Source organism: Urocampus carinirostris, chromosome 14 (assembly GCF_059441175.1).
Source record: "Urocampus carinirostris isolate Australia breed hairy pipefish chromosome 14, RoL_Ucar_1.0, whole genome shotgun sequence".
NCBI classification, from domain to species: Eukaryota; Metazoa; Chordata; class Actinopteri; order Syngnathiformes; family Syngnathidae; genus Urocampus; species Urocampus carinirostris.
Genome location: NC_142362.1, coordinates 24,605,541 through 24,627,465, shown reverse-complemented (window position 1 = coordinate 24,627,465; position 21,925 = coordinate 24,605,541). Strand labels below are relative to the sequence as shown.

Sequence of the window (21,925 nt, the reverse complement as noted above, 5' to 3'; positions counted from 1 at the left end):
AGGCCTGCGTCGGCGCTTGCGGTCCCCCAAGGGTCTTTCTGGTGACTAATTAATTTCTAGCATGCTGGCGTAGAGGCCAGAGCTTGTGGGCCTGCCTCCTGCCCCTGGCTTCGTGTTTGCGTAAAGAAGGAGGAAGAAGAAAATGGGAAGAAGAAAGAGGGAGGGAGAGAAGCGGGTGAAGCTTTGCTTCAGCTTGACTGCTGCGCCTCAGCCTGCGGGGAAGGGGAGAAGGAGGGACGGGAAGCGGTGCCGGGAGGAGGGGGGTTGAGGTTTTGACGAGCAGAGCGCAGAAAATCGATCTGGGGGCCTCGCTTCTCAGCCTCTTTCCGGACGCACGAGTCCTCCTCTCTCGGGAATTAGATAACAGCTTGTAAAAGCCCTCCACCGCCAGGCGCTTCGCTCGCCTCCCCAATTCTGCCGCCTTCGCACCTCCCCCCGTTTTTCTGCCCGCCTGCTCGCTTGTCCACCAGATATTGAATTCATCCCTTTCCAATTGGCTTTAATTGGACGCGCCGCTTCTGCCCATAACTGTGTGGATATTGCATATTATCAGCACGTTAATATTTTATTAGATTTTAATTGGCCTTTGTTGTTTGCCTCAGCGCACCACTGCGCCCGTGAACGCACGCCGCCGCTGACGCCTTTGTGCCTTTGTGTGTTTGTGTTTGGAAAATACCAAACAATGGCTTTCCTTCTTTGCATCTGTTGGGCAGTATCCCCTTTCATGGAGTTTCTGCAAAACTGGCATATCAGGGACTGAACACAACCCTTCAGAACATCGGGCATGAAAATCTCTCACCTTTAGGAGAAACTCATCGTTTTGAAGTCAAAAATGTTGCCCTACGTGAATTGTATAGATCCGAGAAGAAATTGTTTTGAGGTGGAAAAGGGTCATTGTGAGATTTCTAAGAGTAAATCAGGTGTTTGTGGTGTGCTATTGAATTAAAATCAGTGTAGTTCTTGCAGTCAGGAGTAATTGATGTATTTGTGTAACACACATTCGATACAATCTCTTTTTCACACTATTTTTGTTCACAGTACTAGAGACGAATGTTAGAGAATGGAGAAAACGGTAAGTCGCCCGGAAAGAAATAAATAAACGCAAAAATGCATGACGAGAGTAACAATTGTTTGGTGTATCTGACGATGAATAGGATTTTGAAGGACTTGAAATAAATACATTGTACATTTTATGTTGGTATTTTGTTCATAGTTGTCAAATGATTCGAATCGTGGCTACATTTGTTCAACAACGTTTGTCACTTTTAGTGCTTAGTTTGAGCTGATATAAAAACTCAAACAAAATTTTCAAAAATTTGCCTATTGTGGTGGCAGTCCAACTTGTGCCCAGTTAACTTTATTGCCCAATTCTTCCTAGCACATTTCACTGAGAACACAGCACATCTTAATTAGGTGTCGCATTTCCACATACCGGTTACGTACACCGGCGTACATTCTATTGCCCAGATACCGTATTTTCCATTTTAGCGCGCAGAAGGGGTTGATTTAGGGATAGGCAACACTGGTAGTTGGAGTGTAGTCAATATTGATCTTATACCAAGGCATTCTACTCTTCACTTCTACTTTATGGAATGTATTGTTAAAGCAAGCAAATTTGTGGGTCAATTTTGAGGCCGTTCAATATTTCTAAACATAAGAACCAAAAATCCTAAAAAAAACAAGGAAATGCATTCTTATCAATCAGCGTATGAGTGAAACGCCCTGTAATACTGAAAAGAGAAGGTCAGTCACTACCTGGTGTTGTGATGGCTTTGATTTTGAGGGAGTATGAGGCCCAGCTCAGCAGTCCTAAACCTATTTTAAGAATTTATTGGCAAGATCCTTCCCAAGCAAATCTAAATTGAATCGGAGTGGGCCATCTTCTTAGCCTCAATTGTTGAAGTGGACGTTTAACTCACTCTTAGGTAGCAGTTGCCGGTCGTAGTCCTAATCTAAAAGTACAAGACTGTTGACTGACAAAACAGTGACAGCTGTCAAGCTGAAGAAGTCCTTATCGGTCCTTTTTGGCACTGGTATATCAAAAGCAGGCCAAGCAGCCTGAAGCTTTTGCCATTACAAAAGAGTGGGAGTACTTTGGCTAGGCCATGGAGAACAACTTTCAAACTGGCTCAAAGAACCTCTGGTTTTATTCAGCCCAGGGTGTAGGAAAGGCACATCTAACATTGCTGAATCTAATTGAAGGCATTGAAGGGTCCTCTGTAAAATACTTTAACTAGTACATCTTCTATTTTGGACTCAAGCAGTCGTAAATTTGGGGTTGGGTTGGTTAAAAAAGTCCATGGCATAGGGTATGGGGTCGATGAACTTTGCCTGGATTTGGGAAAGGCTCTTGATGTTAAGAGACTCTGCTGGTCTTGACATTGCAGAGAGAAAAAATGCCTAAGTAGGGCTTGCGTGATTGTTTTGCAATTTTATGGGATAATGTCATCCCTGTGCCAAATGGTCAATTTCAGTTATATTCATAAGGAACTAAGGAACTAAGAGTGACTCTCTGATTAGTGCTGCATTCGTGATTATGCAGACACTGCATCTGCTTGTCAGGAAGGGGTTTAATAGAAAAGTAAGCATCTTCTCCACCTGAGGGGGCTGAGAGAAAGTAAATTCAAGGAAACCACATGTATTTGTGTAGCCCTTCAATACAACAAGTCTCAAAGGGCTGCACAGACCATCATTACGACATCCCCTGATCTGAAACGTACATGAGGGCAAGGAAAACCTAAAAAGAAAAATTCTACGTGAGAAAAGTTAAAACCTGAGGAGTTGCACATGAGACAATTCTCTTTCCAAGATAACCTGACTGCAATTGTTGTAAGGGCATCAACTTCACATTACCCAGTCAATATAAACAATAAACCTCTGTTATAATGATCACAGTCACATGCAGATGAAGTGCACAAGGTAGGTTGCTTGAATACCCAACATAGGTTAAGGATAGAGCTCCTGATTCTCTGCATCAAAAGTAACAGGGGTTTACAGGGTCTGTCTTCAAGGGCTTGCGTTTTTCGTGGTTTTTCTTCTCCAACACAGGTTATATATAGGATATGAACTCCAAAAACATTCAATGGACAGAGTTTTTCCACCCCTTGCTTAAAACATATTTGATAGACTCCTTGGCTTCGAAAGACACTGGCACTGGGAAAAGGGACCAGTGTGGATCGAACTATTGTTAGGTCTCTTGCTTATGTGAGTGTACAACCAAAACCCAGAAGAAGTTGGATTAAAGGATGGACCTTACACTTTGTTATTTATCATACAAACTAATGAATTGCAAAGAACTGTAAAAGTGAAGCTCATGATGTTAAACTTCTAAAATTTCCGCTAATGCAATTTACATACTTTTCAAATTGGCACATTGTTTGAAGTCACCAATCTAGATTTGTGCCTTTCACAAAGAACAGTGTCAAAAATGGGAGAGAGAGAGAGGAGTGAAATCACCTGCGAATTACAGGTTTGGACTATTCGTTTTCTTCCCTTCAAGCCCATATTTGATAGTATCTCTTGAGCAGGTCATCTTACGGGTCGACTTCAGTTCCCCTTTACTGTTTCAGTCCCCTTCACGCAATGCTTCAAAAAGTTAGGCACTCTCAGGTTTTACTGGTTTCTGGCAAAAAGTGATTGTCATACTTTCGATTCAATCTCCTATGTCGTTGATTGGTTCGATTGACTGCAGTCAGCCCTTCCGTGATGGTCCTTTTTACACACCGGACACGAAAAAGCAGTTTTGGTTTGAAGGCAGCGTTAATCCAATTCTTCCTCCTGCAGGTGTCCCTGGCGGAAGAGATCAAGCCGTTAAAGTGGTATCCGTCTGTTTACCTGCTGGTGTCTATCTTCCCACTCATCAACAGGTAAGGCACGTAGACACAAGCGTACGCAGGCGTGCACACGCAAACAAGCACGCCTGTGTAGACCTTCACCTGCAAGCCCTATCGTATTTGCATATTGGCGTCACCCGTATCTTTATGCCGCCTCCTCTCTTATCAGCAGCTCTTAGAAGCCCCGCTTTCCCCGAGCGGCCGCTTAAGGATATTTGCATGCATAGGACTGCGTGTTCCTGTTTGTGTGTGTGGTGGCTGTACGGGGCATTTTTTTCTGGGCTTTCTCAAAGACTTGGCTATGTCAAGCGAGGGTTGGGACCAGGGACCGGGTGGTCTGGAAAATGATAACCCGGGTCTTGTTATTACTTCGTTGCTCCGCAAACGCCCCCACGTCCGCTATGTCTTTCGACTCCTGCCCCTACCCCTACCCCCACTCACACTCTTTCCCTGTCGAGCTGCCGGCATGATGGACAGGTCAGGGTTACTAAGTGATTAGCTGCGGCGGCTCCGCTTGTCGCCACGGCGATGTCGGCAGAGACGCAGGTCAATTACAGGGTCAACATCTCTCAAAGGCTTTGCACCAAAGCCGCTCCCCGCCCCTTTCCGAAACCCAACAAAGACCCACCACATCTTTCCACACCCACGCCTTAAAGGTATTACCAAACAGAAAATGTTTTTTTTTCTTTAAGGCATCAAACGTGAAGTGTTCCAACTTCACAATTATACAAATATGTTGCAAAATATTCAACACACCAGCGGACTTGGGAAATGTAGTCCAGTTGACCCAAGCTGTGTAACATTGTTGAAGTAAAACAACACTCTCAAAATGGTAAATCCCATTAACACAACATGTGAGGCGAGCTCCGAAACATACAGTGATTGTAGCAAACAAATATCCTCTGACCCCAAATTTAAGCCCGACTATGACAAAAGAATGCCCCTGAAAGATATGACAAGAGAAAAATACAGTTATACAGTAATAACAGAGAATGAGATCTACAGCAATTCAAACCACTGGTTGAGGAGAATGACGAGGACCAGGGCAAACATTCGCGACAAAAAGGAGTCAAGTCAAGTCAATTATAGCCATTTTCAACATGTTACCTCGTGTTTTACTATGCTTGTGTATAGTAATGCTAATTGTGATTCACCCTGGTCATCCTGGAAGGGGGATTACCACTTGTAAAGTCCTTTCTCAAGGTTTCTCTTTGTCCTCACACTGAGGTTTTGAGTTGTTCCTTTACCGCATCAGGTAATTGTGTCATTGTAATCCTGTGCAGTCCTTTGAGACATTTTTGTGATTAAGGGCTATATAAATAAATGTGACTTGACTTAAAATGTGACTCATATTTTTCATGATTAAGAATTTGGGAATACCTTGAAGGTCTCTGTCCATTTTACCCCCAACCACCTCCCACTGTCATGCCCCGGCTGTCAAGTGCCGGGCATGATCCCGCGTCCTCCCTTTCCTCAGTAAATGTCACTTTCCTTTCCGCTCTCGCTTCCAAGCGCCTTTTGTCGCCGCTCCTTCACCTAATTTGCAATTTTTTTCGCCTCTTTTCCCTCTTCCGTCACATAAAGCTGCCTTCCTCCCTCGATCACCCTCCTTCCCCCATATTTTCTCTCCGCCTGTCTTGAGCAAACACGCGCCGCTCCCTGCCTTTCTCCCGAGAGCGCACGGGGGATAAAACGGGAATGAATTGCTCTCTCGTTGTCGTCTTCCGCCTCCACCCGCCGCTCGGCTGCGCAGGCTGTATATATCCCCAGCTCCTATTAATTTGTTAGCCCCCCATGCTCTCAACCTCCCCCCGCTCCTATTTACTCGCCTCCCCCTGGCTCATTTCCTTCCTCCATCCCACCATCCTCCTCTCAGCCTTCAGCTGAGGGGCTGGAGTGTGTAAAGTGCAGGGTTAAGGAGTAACAGAATACATGTAACAGCGTTACGTAATTAGGATACCAACAAAGATGTAAACGTATTCCGTTAAAATTACACAAAAAAGACGTAATCAAATTACAGGTACATTTCCTTGGAATATGGATTACTTTGCAGGATTACAATTGCTAGAGAGACAAGAGAGAAATGAGGCGCGCGGGTCGTAAGTAATGTCCTTACCTGTTGCCCAACTGATAATTTGCATTGCAGGTAAAATGCCTTCTCTTTTTGTCTGTATTACGTTTGTCTTTTAATGTAGCACTAATTTTGTTGAATTGGTGTGAGCTTGCAGTTTCGTGAGGACAGTGCAGTTGTTCGTTAGTGATGCGTTGAGGATCATTTAGTAAGTACGTATGGTTAATTGTCTTTTTTTTGTATTTTCCAGTTAGGTGTTCAAAATACCATTACTGTGTCTTTATCTTGTGCAAAATGTTTCACTTATCCTGGTAAATGTGAATACTGTGAAGAGGTTTTGCATCCCCACTTCTAACAAGTAAAATTTGAACTTAGACACAATACAACCCAGAGTTTGTTAAAAAAAATAGAAGGTGACATATGGTCTTTATTTGTTTGTTTTGATGCCTACATGTCTTCTATGGCCTACCAGTACGCATGACTTTAACAACCTTCCCATGCTGTTTGTACTTGGTCCAAATTTTCTATAAGACTGACTGAACAGCCCACATCTTTGGCAACCATACCAGTAGAGTTACCTTCCTCAAGAAGTTTGACAAACCTGTCTTTGGTCTTAAGAGGCATCTCTCATGTTGGAGCCATGACTCTTGCCAAACCACTTAGTCGAGGAGCCCTCCAAGGTGTGATAACTGCACTGTTTTTAACTGCTGACTAACTAGCAGACCTAATCCAAGCCAGGTGCCCAATTAAGGAAAGGAAATTGACTGGGCGTGTCCTTATTTTTGACTCAAAATGCTCAAGTTCATATTTTTTCCTCAAAATTTGGTGATTCCATATATATTTCTTTCCACTTGCTCTATGAAAGGAATATTTACTGACCATTGCCATGTTTTTTCTTCATTTATTTGAGTATTTCTGAATACCAATATGTTGCACTTTGGAACGACATTACGATCGTTTCATGTTTTTTTTTACAGAAAACAATGTCTGAGTGAGTGCTTGCCCGAGATTGGTGATTCCATACTTTTCGCTAGGGGTTATATTTTTGTTTAATTAACTATAATACGCGGTTAAAATGGAAGCACTTTTTTGTTGGGCTACAAGCAACTATCTGACATTGTTTTCCTCCAATTTTTTTTCAAGGTTACACTGTTATTTTCTTTTAAACTGAATTTAGTAATTTTATTATGTTCACTTTGTCTTTTTATTTCCACATTCAGTATTAGAGTAATCCAAAAGTACCGGTAATTGAAAGCAATCAAGTTACATGACTCCAATATTATGGTATTGGTATTACATTAATGGTCACATTTTTCAACTGGTACCTAGTATTGGATTACATATTTGGTATGTACCAAATGCATATGTTGACTATTTCTTGCACTATGATGACTATTTTTGCACCAAATGCATATTGCACAAACCCTTACGATACCAACTGTATGTAACATCCTACATGCCGACATTTCTTGTGTGAATTTTGTGTAAATTATAACTGTAACCTTATCCTCCTTGTTTCATAACCTTATCTTCTCTGTTCCTTTATCTTCTTGGGTTTTTTACCTCACGGTGAATGTGTGAAACTGGAGTGTCATCTCCAAATTTTGCTGTCACAATATGTTAACCCATTTTGTAACAATGACGATAAAGGTATATTCTATTCTATTCTATTCTATTTTTAAAGTAACCCTCCCAACTCTGGTAAAGTGTTTGTCACGGCTCCGTGCCGATTCTGCCGCGTAGAAAGGAACGCACGGGAGGCGGCCCTAGTGTGTGTGTGCGTGCACGTGGGTTTTTTTTTGTGTTCTTTCCCACTGGCGTGCGTAGGCGGCCGCTTGGTTTCGTGTCAAGGCAAATGTGCTGTCGCCGCTTGTTGCCTTGTGTGCGCACTTGTTTGTCTGGCTTGACGCAAGCGCGTGCACAACTGTGCGCTCGCTAATGTGCACGGCTTTCCTATCCCGTGTGTGCGTGTGTGTCTGAGTGGAGGATTATTTCTATCTGAGCTCCAAAGCCTCCTAAACAGGGCTTAGAGAGACGGCCCAGGGCAGCAGCTAAAGCTGTTGGCTAGAGCGCCCCCAACCCTTCCCCCCACCACACCCTCTACCCGCCGTGTCTCCCGGCCTGATCCGTCCCGTTAATACCCAGGCACTCCCACACAAACACACTCTTGTTTTGGTCCTCTTCTGCTGCCGCACACACATAAAATGCGCAGACAGTCACACGCCACACAAGCAATTTAATCTGTTCCAAATGCACGCTGGTAAACGTGTTAATTCGACACCAGCTGTTGCGAATTGAAATAGGAAAACGCTCCTACTTTTCGTCCTCGTTGAGCTCTCCCTTTTCTTTCCTCTCGTACGTGTGTGTGCGCACTGCCCGGGCACGCCGACTCCAGTTTTCACAGTCTGCTTCTCACATCGCCTCCCCTGTGTGCTTTTTAGTGTGGGTGTGTGTTTGTTTACAAGGCTTGTCTAGATTCCTACTGTGCGCGCCTGTACGCCTGTTTGCATAAATAAGCCCTCTCCTCAGAAACCTTCTCGCTGATTCCGGTGGCACGTCGCCGCTTGACGAGCGAGTGCTCCTCCCGGACCAGCGGGCGCCTGTTAGTACTTCGGATCTCACAAAAGCCTGTGTTTTTTCCACCGAGTTTCGCGCTTAGGTTTAGTTTGACAGGGTACACTTTTTGTATTTGGTTTCCATTGTCAATCCTTGTATAAGGTCGAAGAACAACAAAGAACCTTTTTCAGTCTGAGGAGACCATTTTTTTTCATCGCAGAGTTTGAAGATGGCTTCCGTGTGAAGTTTAACGTAATTACGTCAAATTTAGGGTCGGTACGGTGCTTGAAATCCTTGAAAATGCTAGAATATTATTGTGGTGTTTTCGAGGATTGACAAGTGCCTGAATTTTGGGTGAAGTGATTGTTAATGCTTAAAATTGTTTTGCCATGTTTCTCGACAAGTTTGCTTAAAAATGACGCTGACACTGTGCTGGCTTTGCTTATCCATTGCATTTATTCTTTGCTCGTTTTCATTGTCCTATGAAGCGTCATCGTTCCTTACAGGTCGCGCCCAAGAGGACTGGTGCATGCTACAACCAAACATGGAACTAAGATTTCTGTATTAGTGCGAGGATTACGTATAAATTATGGACATTTAGTTTGACTTCAGCAAAAAATTAAGATAGTGTGTCCCAGTGGTAAATTGTATTGGGAAAAACCTGAAACTTGAAAATATATGTTACATATTACTTTCACTTTTACTCAACACCTATGAAGAGAGAATTTTTTTTCTCAAAAACAAATATACTGTATTCGCAATTTACTCATACATCTTGATAATTGCACACGCAAGACTAAAATTGCATATGTAAATCTGTGCTTCTGCAAAATACATGATTCGCACTGGATTTTTTTCTTTTAATGGTACTGGAGAAATTCAAAAATGGGCTTTGAAGTTCCGTAAAAAGTACTTGAATTTGGCAATGAAAAAAGGTGTACAAACACTGCACTTTATGTGTGACTGAGGTTTTCAGCTTGTATCGTTTCTGCAGTTCAGAGCATTCTGGTACGTTGCAACCATTGAGCAAGGCTAAGCTCTTTGGCCGGAAAGCAGCTAAAAGAAAGTGCTCAGGAAGAAAAATGTAGATGTTTTTTTTCTTCCGTTTACTTTTCGGCATGAGGCAGGCGCTGCGGTTGCCTTTGAGCTATTGAGGTTATGCTCTTTTCCACGGGGCGCCTCCGAGTCGACAGATTGGTCCTGGTGGCAGGGACTTGAGCTGCCGTGTTCACTTCTCTCACCACGTGTCAACTATTGCGTTAAATGAGAGGCCTTTTGAGGAGTAAATAATACTTGCTCTCGCATATAACATTATATTCTCACACATGCACACCTATACTCTTATACAGACACAGTCACACACTACACAAACACTACTATACTCTTTCATACATAGTACTACTCTCTCACACATCCTACTATACTCTCAACACTACCATACTCTCTTACATACACAACTATACACTCATACACCCTACTATAATCTCTTTAAAATTTTGTTATACTGTCATACACACACTAATATTCTCTCATACATATACTACCGTATAAATCGGGACTCTAAGGCCACCTGATTATAAGCTGCACCCTGGACATTTTAAAAGGCAAAGCCACTTTGTACATACGTAAGCTGTATCTTACTATAAGCCGCGTGTGCCCACATTGAAACAGATATATTTACAAAGAAAGATGGTACACAGAAAGAGTTTTAATAATATACCATACTGTAACCCTTATTAATTGCAATTTAAATTTTGAGTGAGAAAGAATAGTGTGTGAGATAGTGTAGTCTTTGTGCATTTATATGACGTTGTTTGTATGAGAGTATAATTGTGCATGTGTGAGAGTATGATGTGGTATGTGAAAGTAAGTATGATTTATTTCTCAAACGGCCTTTCATAGCGTCGTTCTCGTCAAGTCAAGTCATGTTTTTTTGTCCAGCCGTTAATCACAAGGATTCTCAAAGGGCTGCACAGATCACAGACTATTGCAAACTATCTATCTCTCTCTCTCTCTTTCTCTCTCTCTCTCTCTCTCTCTCTCTCTCTCTCTCTTTCTCTCTCTCTCTCTCTATCCATCCATCTATCTATCTATCTATCTATCTATCTATCTATCTATCTATCTATCTATCTATCTATCTATGTATCTATCTATCTATCTATCTATCTATCTACCTTGGTAATACCCCTCAAGAGAGGTGACCGACAGCAAGACAAACATATACAATAACAAAGAAAATAAAAAAGGGAAAAAACAGCAAAAAACACACACACAAAAACTTTTTGGTCCATGGCCAACCGAAATGCCCAAACACCCAAACAAGTTAGGCACCTCGGCACCCTGTTTGACATGCTTTCGTCCCCCCAGATGAAACGGGACACAAGAAATTGTCCGTGTCTCTCGGGTCAGGGTGACACAACACACTCTTCGGTTCAACAGCAGGGCCCGACAGCTTTCACTGGTTTACCCCTGCCGCATCATACAGGTGCCCTGCCCATCCCTTAGAACGCATCCAAACATCCCACTATCCTTTTACAACACCTCTCCACTCATTCCTATCACCAACAAGAGCTAGCTTCCACTAGATTTAAACCTCTTTCCTGCAGTGCACTCATAACACCATCCATCCACGTCAATCGCGGCCTTCTTCTTGTTCTCCTTCCATTTACTTCTGCTCTGTAAATTCTCTTCAACAATCGCTCCTCATCCATCCTCTCCATGTGTCCAAACCAACCGAGTACTCTCTTATCACCACCATTATCCATTACTACACCATCTGATCTAAAACCAACATTAGGGCAAGGGAAAACTCAAAAACCTCGGCATGAGGAAAATGAAACTATGAGAAGGGCTGCACCCCACCCTTTTCAAGAGGACCAGGCTGTAATGGGTGTATTAACAAACAATTAAAAAAAAATTAAAAAAAATAAATAAATAAAAAATATATAATATAAAATTAAAAATAAAATAAAAAGGATGACCTGTTTGCAATGGCTGTAGCATTAACAAACAAAACACAGATTTTGTCAACATGAAAAATATTGGTAATTCATAATCCACACACTTTTTTTTTTGTTTTTGGGGAGGTGGTTCTTTTTGTGCATGATGTGGATGTGTGTGTGGGTGTGTGTCAGCCCTCATGTGCTAGCGGGGGAGTTTTGTATATGCTCCCTTCAAGGCCCGAACCCCCCCACCCCCTTTTATCCCCTCGCCACCCCGCCACTCTTTGGAGGAGATCTGATTTCCCTGCTCCAGGCGAGCAGAGAGAACAAGACAGCACGTACGTGCGTCTGTGCTTTCCGGCGTGTGCATGTGCGCACACGCCAGGGTAACACAGACCTTCCCCATCTACGCTCGCCGCTTTGAAAAACGAGGAAGGAAATCTCAGAGCAGCAGTTATTATTCATCCCTCAAAGAGGACGCAGCGGCGGCGGCATATAAGGGGCCTGGGGGTGCTGAGGGAAGGGGATAGGAAGAAAGGAGGAAAGACTAACAGGAGGGGAAGGTGGAGGAAGAGTGTGTGGCGGGGCGAAGAAAGGACGGGTAGAGGGGTGGTGGAGGTGTTGGCGGGGATACATTAACGCTTATCGCGCTGTATTTTGCATCCCAGGATGTGTCCTTTCTCTCTTTCCTCCCCCGCCACTCCCGCTTTCCGACAATCCCGTCTTTCCTTTCCGCCTCTCAGAATAACTCGCGCGGCGTGCGTTCCACATTTTATAGCCCGTAACGTCGTCAATGAAACGAGCGGGCGCCTCAGATGCAGGAATGGTCCTGACTTATCTATCTTTCTGGTTGTTTACTTTGAACGGCAACAGGAACGGATTGAACCGTTAAGTGTTTTACAGATTTTCTCCTGTTGGGTAAACGCACCCAATTTTTTTCTTCGCGTTAATGATTTTTCTTTTGACGTTTGGGATTTTTCATAACAACCTAAAAAAATGTTGTGTACGCTATGCGTTACGCACAATACAATATCCCACCAAACGATGGAAATCTGACTCCAGATTTGACTCAAATGTTATCGAGGGTGACAAAATTTGATAGTATTCCAAGAATGCATAATTCAAATGATAAAATGAATAAATGAATGTTTGTCTTTTCAAGTATTTTATATTTTGAATGTTTGTCCTATCAATTAAATTATGGCGTTTTTGGTGTCCATAGTTCCCAACCTAACACATCTGCTCCAATATGTCAAGGTTTGTAAGGGTGATTGAAATCCTTGAAAATGCTTGAATTTTAATGTTGCATTTTAAGTATTAAAGCCGCTTGAGTTGTGGGTGAAACGCTTGTATTTGCTTGAAATTGTTTCCATATTTCTCAAAATGTTTTCTGAGAAATAACGCGGACTCTGATGGCTTCACTTCACCGTTGCATTTCTTCTTCCCTTTTGATTAACAGAAACTGGCATTAGTTTGTATGGCATTGTCCTATGAAGTATCATCGCACCCTAAAGGTCACACCCAAGATGACAGGTTCATGTTACACCGAGACAGGGTACTATAAAAAGGGTATCAGTGTAAGGATTACGCATCAATAATGGACAATTATTATGGGCATTGCAAAAAGTAAGGTTGTGTTTCCTAGATAAATTGTAACAGAAAGCACTTCCTGACGAAATTCAAAAATTGGCCTTGAAAGTCCTTAAAAAGTGCTTAAACTTGACCATGAAAAAGTTGTATGAACCCTGTGTATGTTGATTATGGCAAACAATTTATAAAACTATTGGACACACACTATATCATTATTACAACGTAGGCCAGTTTTTCGAAGGCATTGGCTCAGGAGGTAAATTGCTCGTCTTGGGATCAAGAGGTCACAGGTTCAATTCCCGGCTTCTCCGTGTTATATGTTGACGTGTCCTTGGGCAAGACACTGAATCCCTAATGACATATCCCTGATAGCAGGTAGTTAGTGTGTAAAAGGGAAAAGTGTGAAGCACATATTAAAGCGCTTTGGGAGGTCTTCACTGACTTGCATAGCGCTATATAAATGCAGACTATCTACATTTCGCCTATTCATTTTAATCATTTTATATTTCTTCCTCTTCAAAGTCTTCATATCACATGTTTTACCCTGGAGTGCCATGTCTAATCTTGTTGCATACAATGTTTTACAACATATGTATATCGATGACAATAAAATTCAAATGTGCAAGTAGAAGTACCGTGAAATTTGGACCATAGAGCGCACCTGATTTTAAACCGCACCCGGTACATTTTTAAAGGAAAAAACATTTTGCACATATATAAGCCACACCTTACTATAAGCCATGTGCACCGGGAGAACATGCCAACTCCACATTGGAAAGTTCGATCTCATGACCTCAGAACTGTGCCGCACACGCGCTAACCACTGCGCCGCCATGCTTCCCATGTAAAATTTAGAGTTGCCTTATTTTGCTAACAGCTTTATTTTGACATATAAAAGAAATGTCTCTCAATTTGAAGTCTGAATTCCCTGCCTGTCCTGTGGAATTTATTTTTAGTTTGATAATAGTCGGCATGCGGTGTCCAGAAGAAATAGTAAGCTTGGGGAAAGATTGTGGTGGTCCACAGCTGAGCCGCAACAGACCACATCAGTTCCGGAGACAGCGTGCATTGACACGCCGACAATAATGCTTTCTATTTGTTCCGCCGTCTTTACGAATGCAGTTTGCGTTTGGTGTCAGGACCGATGTGGGTTTTCGGCTTCCAAGACATCCTCATAGTTTTAAAAATATGTTTAACATTTATTTCTAGTTCAACCAGTTAGAAAATGCCTTATGTTAATTGTTCATAAATTGAATATTTGAGGTACTACAAACAATTTAAGATAGCATCTGTTGCTGTGTTTTTCTTTGTGTAATGTTTTAAAATGTAGTCGGATAAAATGCCTTGAAAAGCCTGCATGTTTTTATAAAGGAACACTGTTTAATATTTTACCACTAGATGTCGCTGTAGTGTATCATCCACGATTGTGTAGTGCAACAGAAAACAAGCAGTACAAAGCACAAGGAAGAATACAACCTACGGAGACTCAACGTAGTCAAACCGCACCATTCTTCTTTGTAATTTTTACTCAGACATTCACAAGGTTTTTGTTTTTCGTGGGTACCTGTAGCAGCAAGTTGGTAGAATATCATCATAGCTTCCTTTAGGTGAACTTCATGTTATGTCAAATAAGTACAGTGAATTAAGTTGATTACCACTAGAAGGCACAAAGTAATACACAATGACCCTTTAAAGTACGTTACATAAGTACTTACCTTTTAAACCAGAAGAGTTTAACTAATAACAAACAAAAGCAAGTAAGTAAAAAAGAAACAATTTCGAAAATGAATCAAATAAGGTCTTTCCCATTCATATTTGGGATTTAGGTGGTCTAGACAAGCTGTTTTTTTTCCGGTGTGCACATTCTCAACCTGACACGTCGGCTCCAATTAAGTAAATAACTAACAATGGCCGGAGCAATGATTGAGGGGTGCATGACAATGGACATGTTTCAGATAACTTTGACAAGTGTACAGCCTTTTGATCGGCTTGCACGGAAACAGCGGTAACTGGACCAAAATTTTTGACACGGAATGACTGTTCTAAGATTTACACAATAATCAAACTTCGGGTACAACGACAGTAATTTCTATTTATTAGCAACCTGAGTAAAGTGTGCATATCCGTCGTGCGCTGCTTGTCTGCCAGCGGTCGGTGTGTTCCCAGTGACGAGAACCCCAAAGCAATTCTTCTCCCGTCGTGCGACGGCAACGCTCAGCTATTCATCCCCATTTAGTAAGGACGAGTTGGCTTGCAGCGCTGAGCGAAGAGCACGCTGGGGAACTCTGGGTTGGGGGTCGTCTAGAAGACTGAAGAGGATATGCCAGCCTAGTCTGGACTCACGCGGAGACACACGTTGCTAACCGCAAAAATGAATATGTAAGGACTCGGCAAAACGTGGCGATATTTTGTAGGCCGCAAAGGATCTACACGGCAAAGGCCGTAAACATGCTATATGCTTTCTTTATACATGCGCACGCTGTATGCATGCGGGCACAGCCGAGACGTGATAGCCTCTGTCACATGCTCGTGGCCACTTTATTTTTGTGTGAGATGCAAGCGCACACACACGCACACACGTAGCGTCCGCTATATAGCCACCCCACCCCCACTAGCACTAGCACTCCACCACCACAGCACCTCCACACCGCGCTTTCAGGCACGTCTTTAAATATTCATCACTCTGGCTGCTCTGAGAGTGCCGTAAACGCTGCCTCACACTCCGGGGAATCGCTAAAGCCTACTCTATCATCTGCTCTCCCCCCCTCCCTCTTTTTCTCTTCTCCTTTTTCGCTCTTTACTCTCCCGTTCGTGCTCGCACTGAGGATTGACGCGCAAAAGGCCAGGCTCACGTGCGCAAACACTCAAAGGCAACGGGCTCGCTATCGACCGGATACGCGGCGGGAGTCAATCCGTGAATCCTGAGAAAGAATTTTGTGGTGCTTCAGTGGATAGTTAAAATTGTATTTGAGGAACCAGCCAAGTCTCTGTTGATTGGTAGCTACCTCCTAAACCAGGAGTGCCCACACTTTTTTTGCATGTGAGCTACTTTTAAAATGGCCATGTCAGAATGATCTACCTACCATAAAAATGAAAAACAGTAATTTATAAATAGAGCCTAATGAGTACAGACACTGCCCTACTTACGGACGAGACGGGTTCCGGACGATTGTTTGTAAGTTGAATTTGTTCGTAAGTTAATTCAGTGCTATATTTTGTATGTTTAAGGTTTATAGAAGTACGTTTAAGGCTTGTATAAGTAACCTGTATTGTTTTGTACTAAAAAATAAACATTTCATAAAATACTATGCTCTATAAAGATAAATAAAATTTAGGTGTAATTTACTTTTGGAAGATAAGCTTCAAGAGATCCTCCTCTAGCAGGCCGAAAAAAAGCATTCGGACCATTTTCTCAACCACATCAAGCTTTCTTATTCCACTTTTGTTTTAAAAAAGAAAGGCTCTCTCCTTTACACTTTACACCAACCATATTGAATGGATGCACGAGATATTAATCAATAAAAAAATGTAAAAGTTGTTTGCGCGCTGGAGATAGTCTAGACATAGTATTAACAGTACAGATTGTTTACACACGCATTAGTTGTCATGATTTGCCCATTGCTCTCACCTGCGCTCACTCGTTTAGCCCCAGCTGACACTCGTTTCCTAATTAGTTCTCCTATTTAAACACGTCATTCTCATTCACCCCTTGTCAGTCAGTCAGCTACCCTCCGCACATGCAAGGTAAGCATTTTTTGACTCTGGCTCCTCGTCCTGTTTCCTGCTAGTCTGTCCCTGGCTTCCCAATCGTCTCCGGTTACCTGACTCGTTCCGATCTCCGACAACGTACGTTCTCCCGTCCCGGCTGCCTGACTTGCTTCTGCCTTTCGACCTCACTCCGTTCTCCCGTCCCAGCTGCCCGACTTGCTTCCCCTCTCCGACCACGCTTCTTTCGAGAGTGCTTCCTGCTCCTTCTGCCCAGCGAGCACCAGATCGCTGTTGTCTGTTTCTCTGCGCTTGACTTCCTCAATTCCCCAATAAAGCATTGTGTGAAATGTTATGCGTTTGGGTCCGCCTGTTCCGGTCGTTTTTCCGGGGGTGGATGCTGGGTGACCTCTCACAGCGCCACACGCCGGTAGCGGCGGAAAGAAGCACTACAGTAATGTCCTGTACTCGGAAAAAGGTGCACACAATACAAAATCTAACTTACAGCAATATCCGGATATTATTTGACATCCCGAAAAAAATGTTCGTATCAACCATTTATCGTAAGTGAATGGTCGTTGGTAGGGGAGCGTCTGTATTGTTAATTTGTACCATATATGTATATATCTTGCATTGGTCAGGTGTCAGACTGGTTGCTCTATATGTCAATCACGAGACATATTTTATAGTGAAGAGAATAGAAGGTTTGTTTTGATAATGCTACACTTTCGTCTGTGAGAGTGGTATCCGTGAAATGGACGGGGCTGTTCCCAGGCTGCTCTCAAACTGCTCTCGCGTTGTTGCGGAGCTGCAGTCCCGCGGTAGCCATATTGTTAGATAGATAGATAGATAGATAGATACTTTGTTCATCCCCGAAGGGAAATTCACATTTCCAGCAGCATCCCTGAGCTGAGAACAATCGAGAACAAAAAAATAACACGGGAGCTGCTGGAGTGGCTGCCATTCGTGACGGCGCCGGAAGAAAAGATTCAATTTGAATCATGTACAAACAAACAAACAATTGAATCATGTACAAACAAACATCTCAGGAGGAGAAAAATGTGTCGTCTTTTGCCTGCACGATGATCACTTAATAAACTTTCACTCCAATCAAACGAACGAAGAGTCCTTCCATGCCTCACGATCTACCCACACTGTCGTTGCGATTTACTTGTAGACAATCGATGTCTTGGGAATCCCTGTCCTAAACCTAGACTCACGCGCAACACTTTGCTTGTCACGCTGACAAAATATCTGACACAAATGGTTTAGTACCCTCAAGTCAAGTCACGTTCATTTTTAAAGCCCTTAATCACAAAATGTCTCAAAGGACTGCACAAGCCACAATCACACCATCCCCTGATCTGAAACCAACAAGCAGGCAGGGAAAAACTCAAAACCTAAGCATGTGGAAAATAAGAAACCTAGGAAATGGGTCACAAAGGTAAAAATCATTCTAGGATGCCCGAGCTGCAATAATTGTTGCATTGGGTAACAATACACAAGACATAGTCAGCATCAATCAAAAACAAAGGTAATATGAAAAATTGTTCAAGAAGTCTATGACAGCAACGACACAACTTCCCATTTCAGCTGTCTGGTCAATGCAGATGCTTTAGGTCCAGCTGCTGGTCCGCTGTCTCATCTTGATACGTCCTTCTCCCTCCTTTTCACCACCATCCAGGTAGCCAGAAAGGGCTACCTGGATTATGGGCACGATTTGTACAAGTTCCAGGCGCATGCAAACATACTCATTATTTATTACTGTGGAATGGAACAAAGGCCTTGACTTAATCGCCCAACGTATCAGACACAATTGGTTTAGGAACCCTAGGACAAATTGACCTCAATTTGGTTCTAATTGTCAGAAAACTTGTACACGTTCGTCAAGTCCCAGGATTTTTAGAATAACTTGTGTGACTTTTACTATTTTACATATGAAAGGAGCTCTGTCATGAATCAAATTATGAGAACATTCTACACAATAGGGATTGAAACCCTGAGGTAAGAAAGCTTAATTTCAGTTGAAATTTTCCGATAACTCTTTGTGTTTGTGAAGTCCTAACACTTCGGGCCCGACTTGTATAAACGTATTGTTCATGCAGACCTATGTACTAATGCTTCATTAGGAATTGAAATTTCGTAAATCGGATTTTAAAAATATTCTTAATAGGTTTAAGTAACCCCAAGCCAAAGTATTCTCTATTCTTGTTTGTAGTAGTCTGAACATTTTTATGTGTTTGTAAGGTTTCAGGATGTTTGAAATGGCGTATATAAATTAAAAGACTCATGAAGATTTACAGTACGTACTAAGCCTTACATAGGAATCAACTTCCATCGATTTCCAAATGGTCAAAAGTATTCTACGTCCTCAACTGAATCACCCAAAATAGCTTACACAATAGGTTTGGGAACCCTAAGGTAAATTGTACTAATTTTTAGGAACGGAGCATTGTTGTAACCCATTGTACACCTTAGGTTTATGAACCTTAAGGGAAAGAGCTTGGTTCGAAGGGTTTGTAGACTTATATGTCTTTGTAAAGTCCCAGGATCTTGCAGATGACTTGTAAAATTTGAGGACATGTTTGGATGTACATCCTAATTTTACATTGGAATAGATGAATATTCAACACTGTAGGTTAAGGAACTTTGTGGCAAAGATCCGTCAATTCAGTTTTAAAAGTGCACATAGTACACAAGTCCTTGGATCTTGGACAGGACTTTTACATATTTAAAGTGCATCAGGGCTGATGTACAAATTCTAAAGTTATAAAGGAGCTCCATCATTGACCGAATCATCAGAAATATCCAACACAATGGGTTTAGAAACCCCAAGGCAAAGTCCATGTCAATTTGTTTTCAATTGTTGTAAAACTTGTGCAAGCAGGCAAAAAACTTGGGCAAGACTTATACAACTTGAGAGTGAGTGCGGACGTACTCATTAATTCTTAAATTGGGATGTAGCTCCTCCTAGAACCGGATCACACAACTACTATGTGTTCAAGAAGCCTCTTGCAACGTGCCTTCAATTCTCTTCTAATGATCAGGAAACTAAACCAACCGCCAAAAAGTATAAAACAAGCTTGATTTCCCCGCTATCTCAATTGCTGATCTCAAGTTCTCGATGACAAGGATCTGGTGCGTGCGACAAACTTCAGAATTTTTTTTCACTTTTCTGAAACAATTTCACGTAAGGATGTTCTCGGTATAAATAGTTTTTCATCATTTCCATCATTCACAAACAATTAGGGGGATTGTTAATACTTTTATGACATGACCAGATAAGCGGTAGCCAGAAAATCTGTTGCTTGAGGGCAAAGTGCAGTTTTTTTCCTCCAGTCTGTTTTTGTTTCTATTAATTCTGTGCATGAATTATCAGAAAAGGACACTACTTTCAAACAAGCTTTTTGTTTTTAATATGTTTTGAAATAATTCGGGGAACACAATTTCATTAATGTCACTGTCCAAGCTCAAAAGATTAAGGCACCATTTTTCTATCAATGCTAACTAGCAAGTATTTCTTCCTGGTCCTTCCTTTTAGAGTGAATCGCGTGTTGTGTGATATTCTTTCCTCTAATAATACTTGGGCTTAAAGTAACCCAAACTGAGTCAGAGAAGAATTGCTTCATTGCTTTGGTCAATTCAACTTTCTGGGTTCTTTTAAACAAAATGACTTGGCTTGTTTCATACAATATGACCCTATTTCTTAAGTTGTTTAAAACAAAAATTTTGTTTGGGGGTGTTAACACAAAATGCCACCATTACTTTTACTTTGAATAAAATGGCCCATATTTTTAGGGGTTTTCCCTAAATATACCAAACTTAAGTTTCAACAACCCAAATTTTGGTGGCGTTTGTGGGGGAAAAAAAGAAAACTGGGTCAGACTAACTGGATCAATCCCCTCTTGACACAAAATAGGCCATTTATGAAGTTCTGTTGAATGTTTTTTTGTAAGTTTCATCATCACTCTTTTACCCGGAGTTTGTGGAAACCTGGCTAATCATCCCAAGACCATTTCATGCATGGAAACATTACAGCAGCCTGTTGCGCTATTCACGAAATAGCTCTGGGTCATGTTCTGGCTGTGGAAATCTGAAAAGCACACGCGCAGCCTTGACGCAGGGCTCGAGAGTTGTCATGGGTTGCAGCAGAAAAGTCCCTTTCATTTCAAGACTTCGGATCCTTTCATGAGTGGCATTGCAACCAGCACAAGGCCCTTTTTTTGTATTTTGAGCCATACGATTCGGCTTGACTGGACGAAGGGGAAAAAAAGAGAAACGAGTCAACTGAGGAGAAGAGGAAGAGCAATCAGGGTCAGGATAACGGTTTTGGCCTCCTACGTCTCTCCAGAAGGAGGCTCTCAGGCAAATGGGCTCTCATTGGCGGCTCAGCAGAGGTTTGATGCCAAAAAATTCTCTTCCTGTTTCAGCTCGCTATGGTGCGATTTGTTAGACTAAACCCTACTTTGATTTGCATCAAGCAATAGTGCAATCAGACAAAACCACTGAGAACTACTCAAATATTTTTAATCCTCTCCATACAAAATATTTTATCTCTGCTGGCAGCTTTTTTTTTTCAACTTTTCACTAATCCATGGAAAGGCGTCAAAATTTGCTCAAGAGAGATATTCATTAAGATGTTTGCTACTTTTTTTTCCCTACCCGGGGTACAGGTACGTTTTAGTCCATGAAAACGAATGAATCCAGCTTCAAAATCCTTTTTGGAGTTATCTGCTCTTTGACAGTTTCAGTCAGAAACTGGACAATGCACATTTTCGGACAGAAGTGGGATGCCTTCAACTCTAAGGCAAGGGTGTCAAACCAATTTTAGCTTGGGGACAACATGGTAGAAAAAACACTCTCACAGGGGCCAGGTAAGTAAATTAATGGCATAAAAGGTGTGCATTAGTTGGAAAGTTCAGGGATATTTTTGGAGGTTCACAATTAAATTAGGATTCAGGGATGTAAGATTTCATTATAAATCGATTATATAGGGGTTAGGTTTTTTTTCGTCAATATTTGTTTTCTTTCACCAAGATTTAATCTCAATAACAATTGAGTTCATTTCGACTAAAGATTACTTAACTACGGAAAACTCGTGCAGAATTGAAAGTAACAAAATAGCATAAAAACACTATTTTAAAAGAATGACAATAATGATTCCTAAGTGTTTCTGCTTTTTTCTTCATGACAATTTTACCTGAATACAGAAACTTTCCTCTTAGATT

At 41.9% G+C, this 21,925-nt stretch overlaps 1 protein-coding gene across 5 annotated transcripts in view; it reads left to right on the top strand.

Moving 5' to 3' along the window:
- LOC148353028 (cyclic AMP receptor 3) overlaps window positions 1-21,925 on the top strand; it is a 174,575-nt gene that overhangs the window by 111,114 nt on the left and 41,536 nt on the right. For all 5 annotated transcript variants that reach the window (XM_088353011.1, XM_088353009.1, XM_088353010.1 and 2 more), the window contains one exon: window positions 3,784-3,866. In XM_088353011.1, the coding sequence (XP_088209137.1) occupies window positions 3,784-3,866 (83 nt within the window). The remainder of the gene's footprint in view (window positions 1-3,783; window positions 3,867-21,925) is intronic.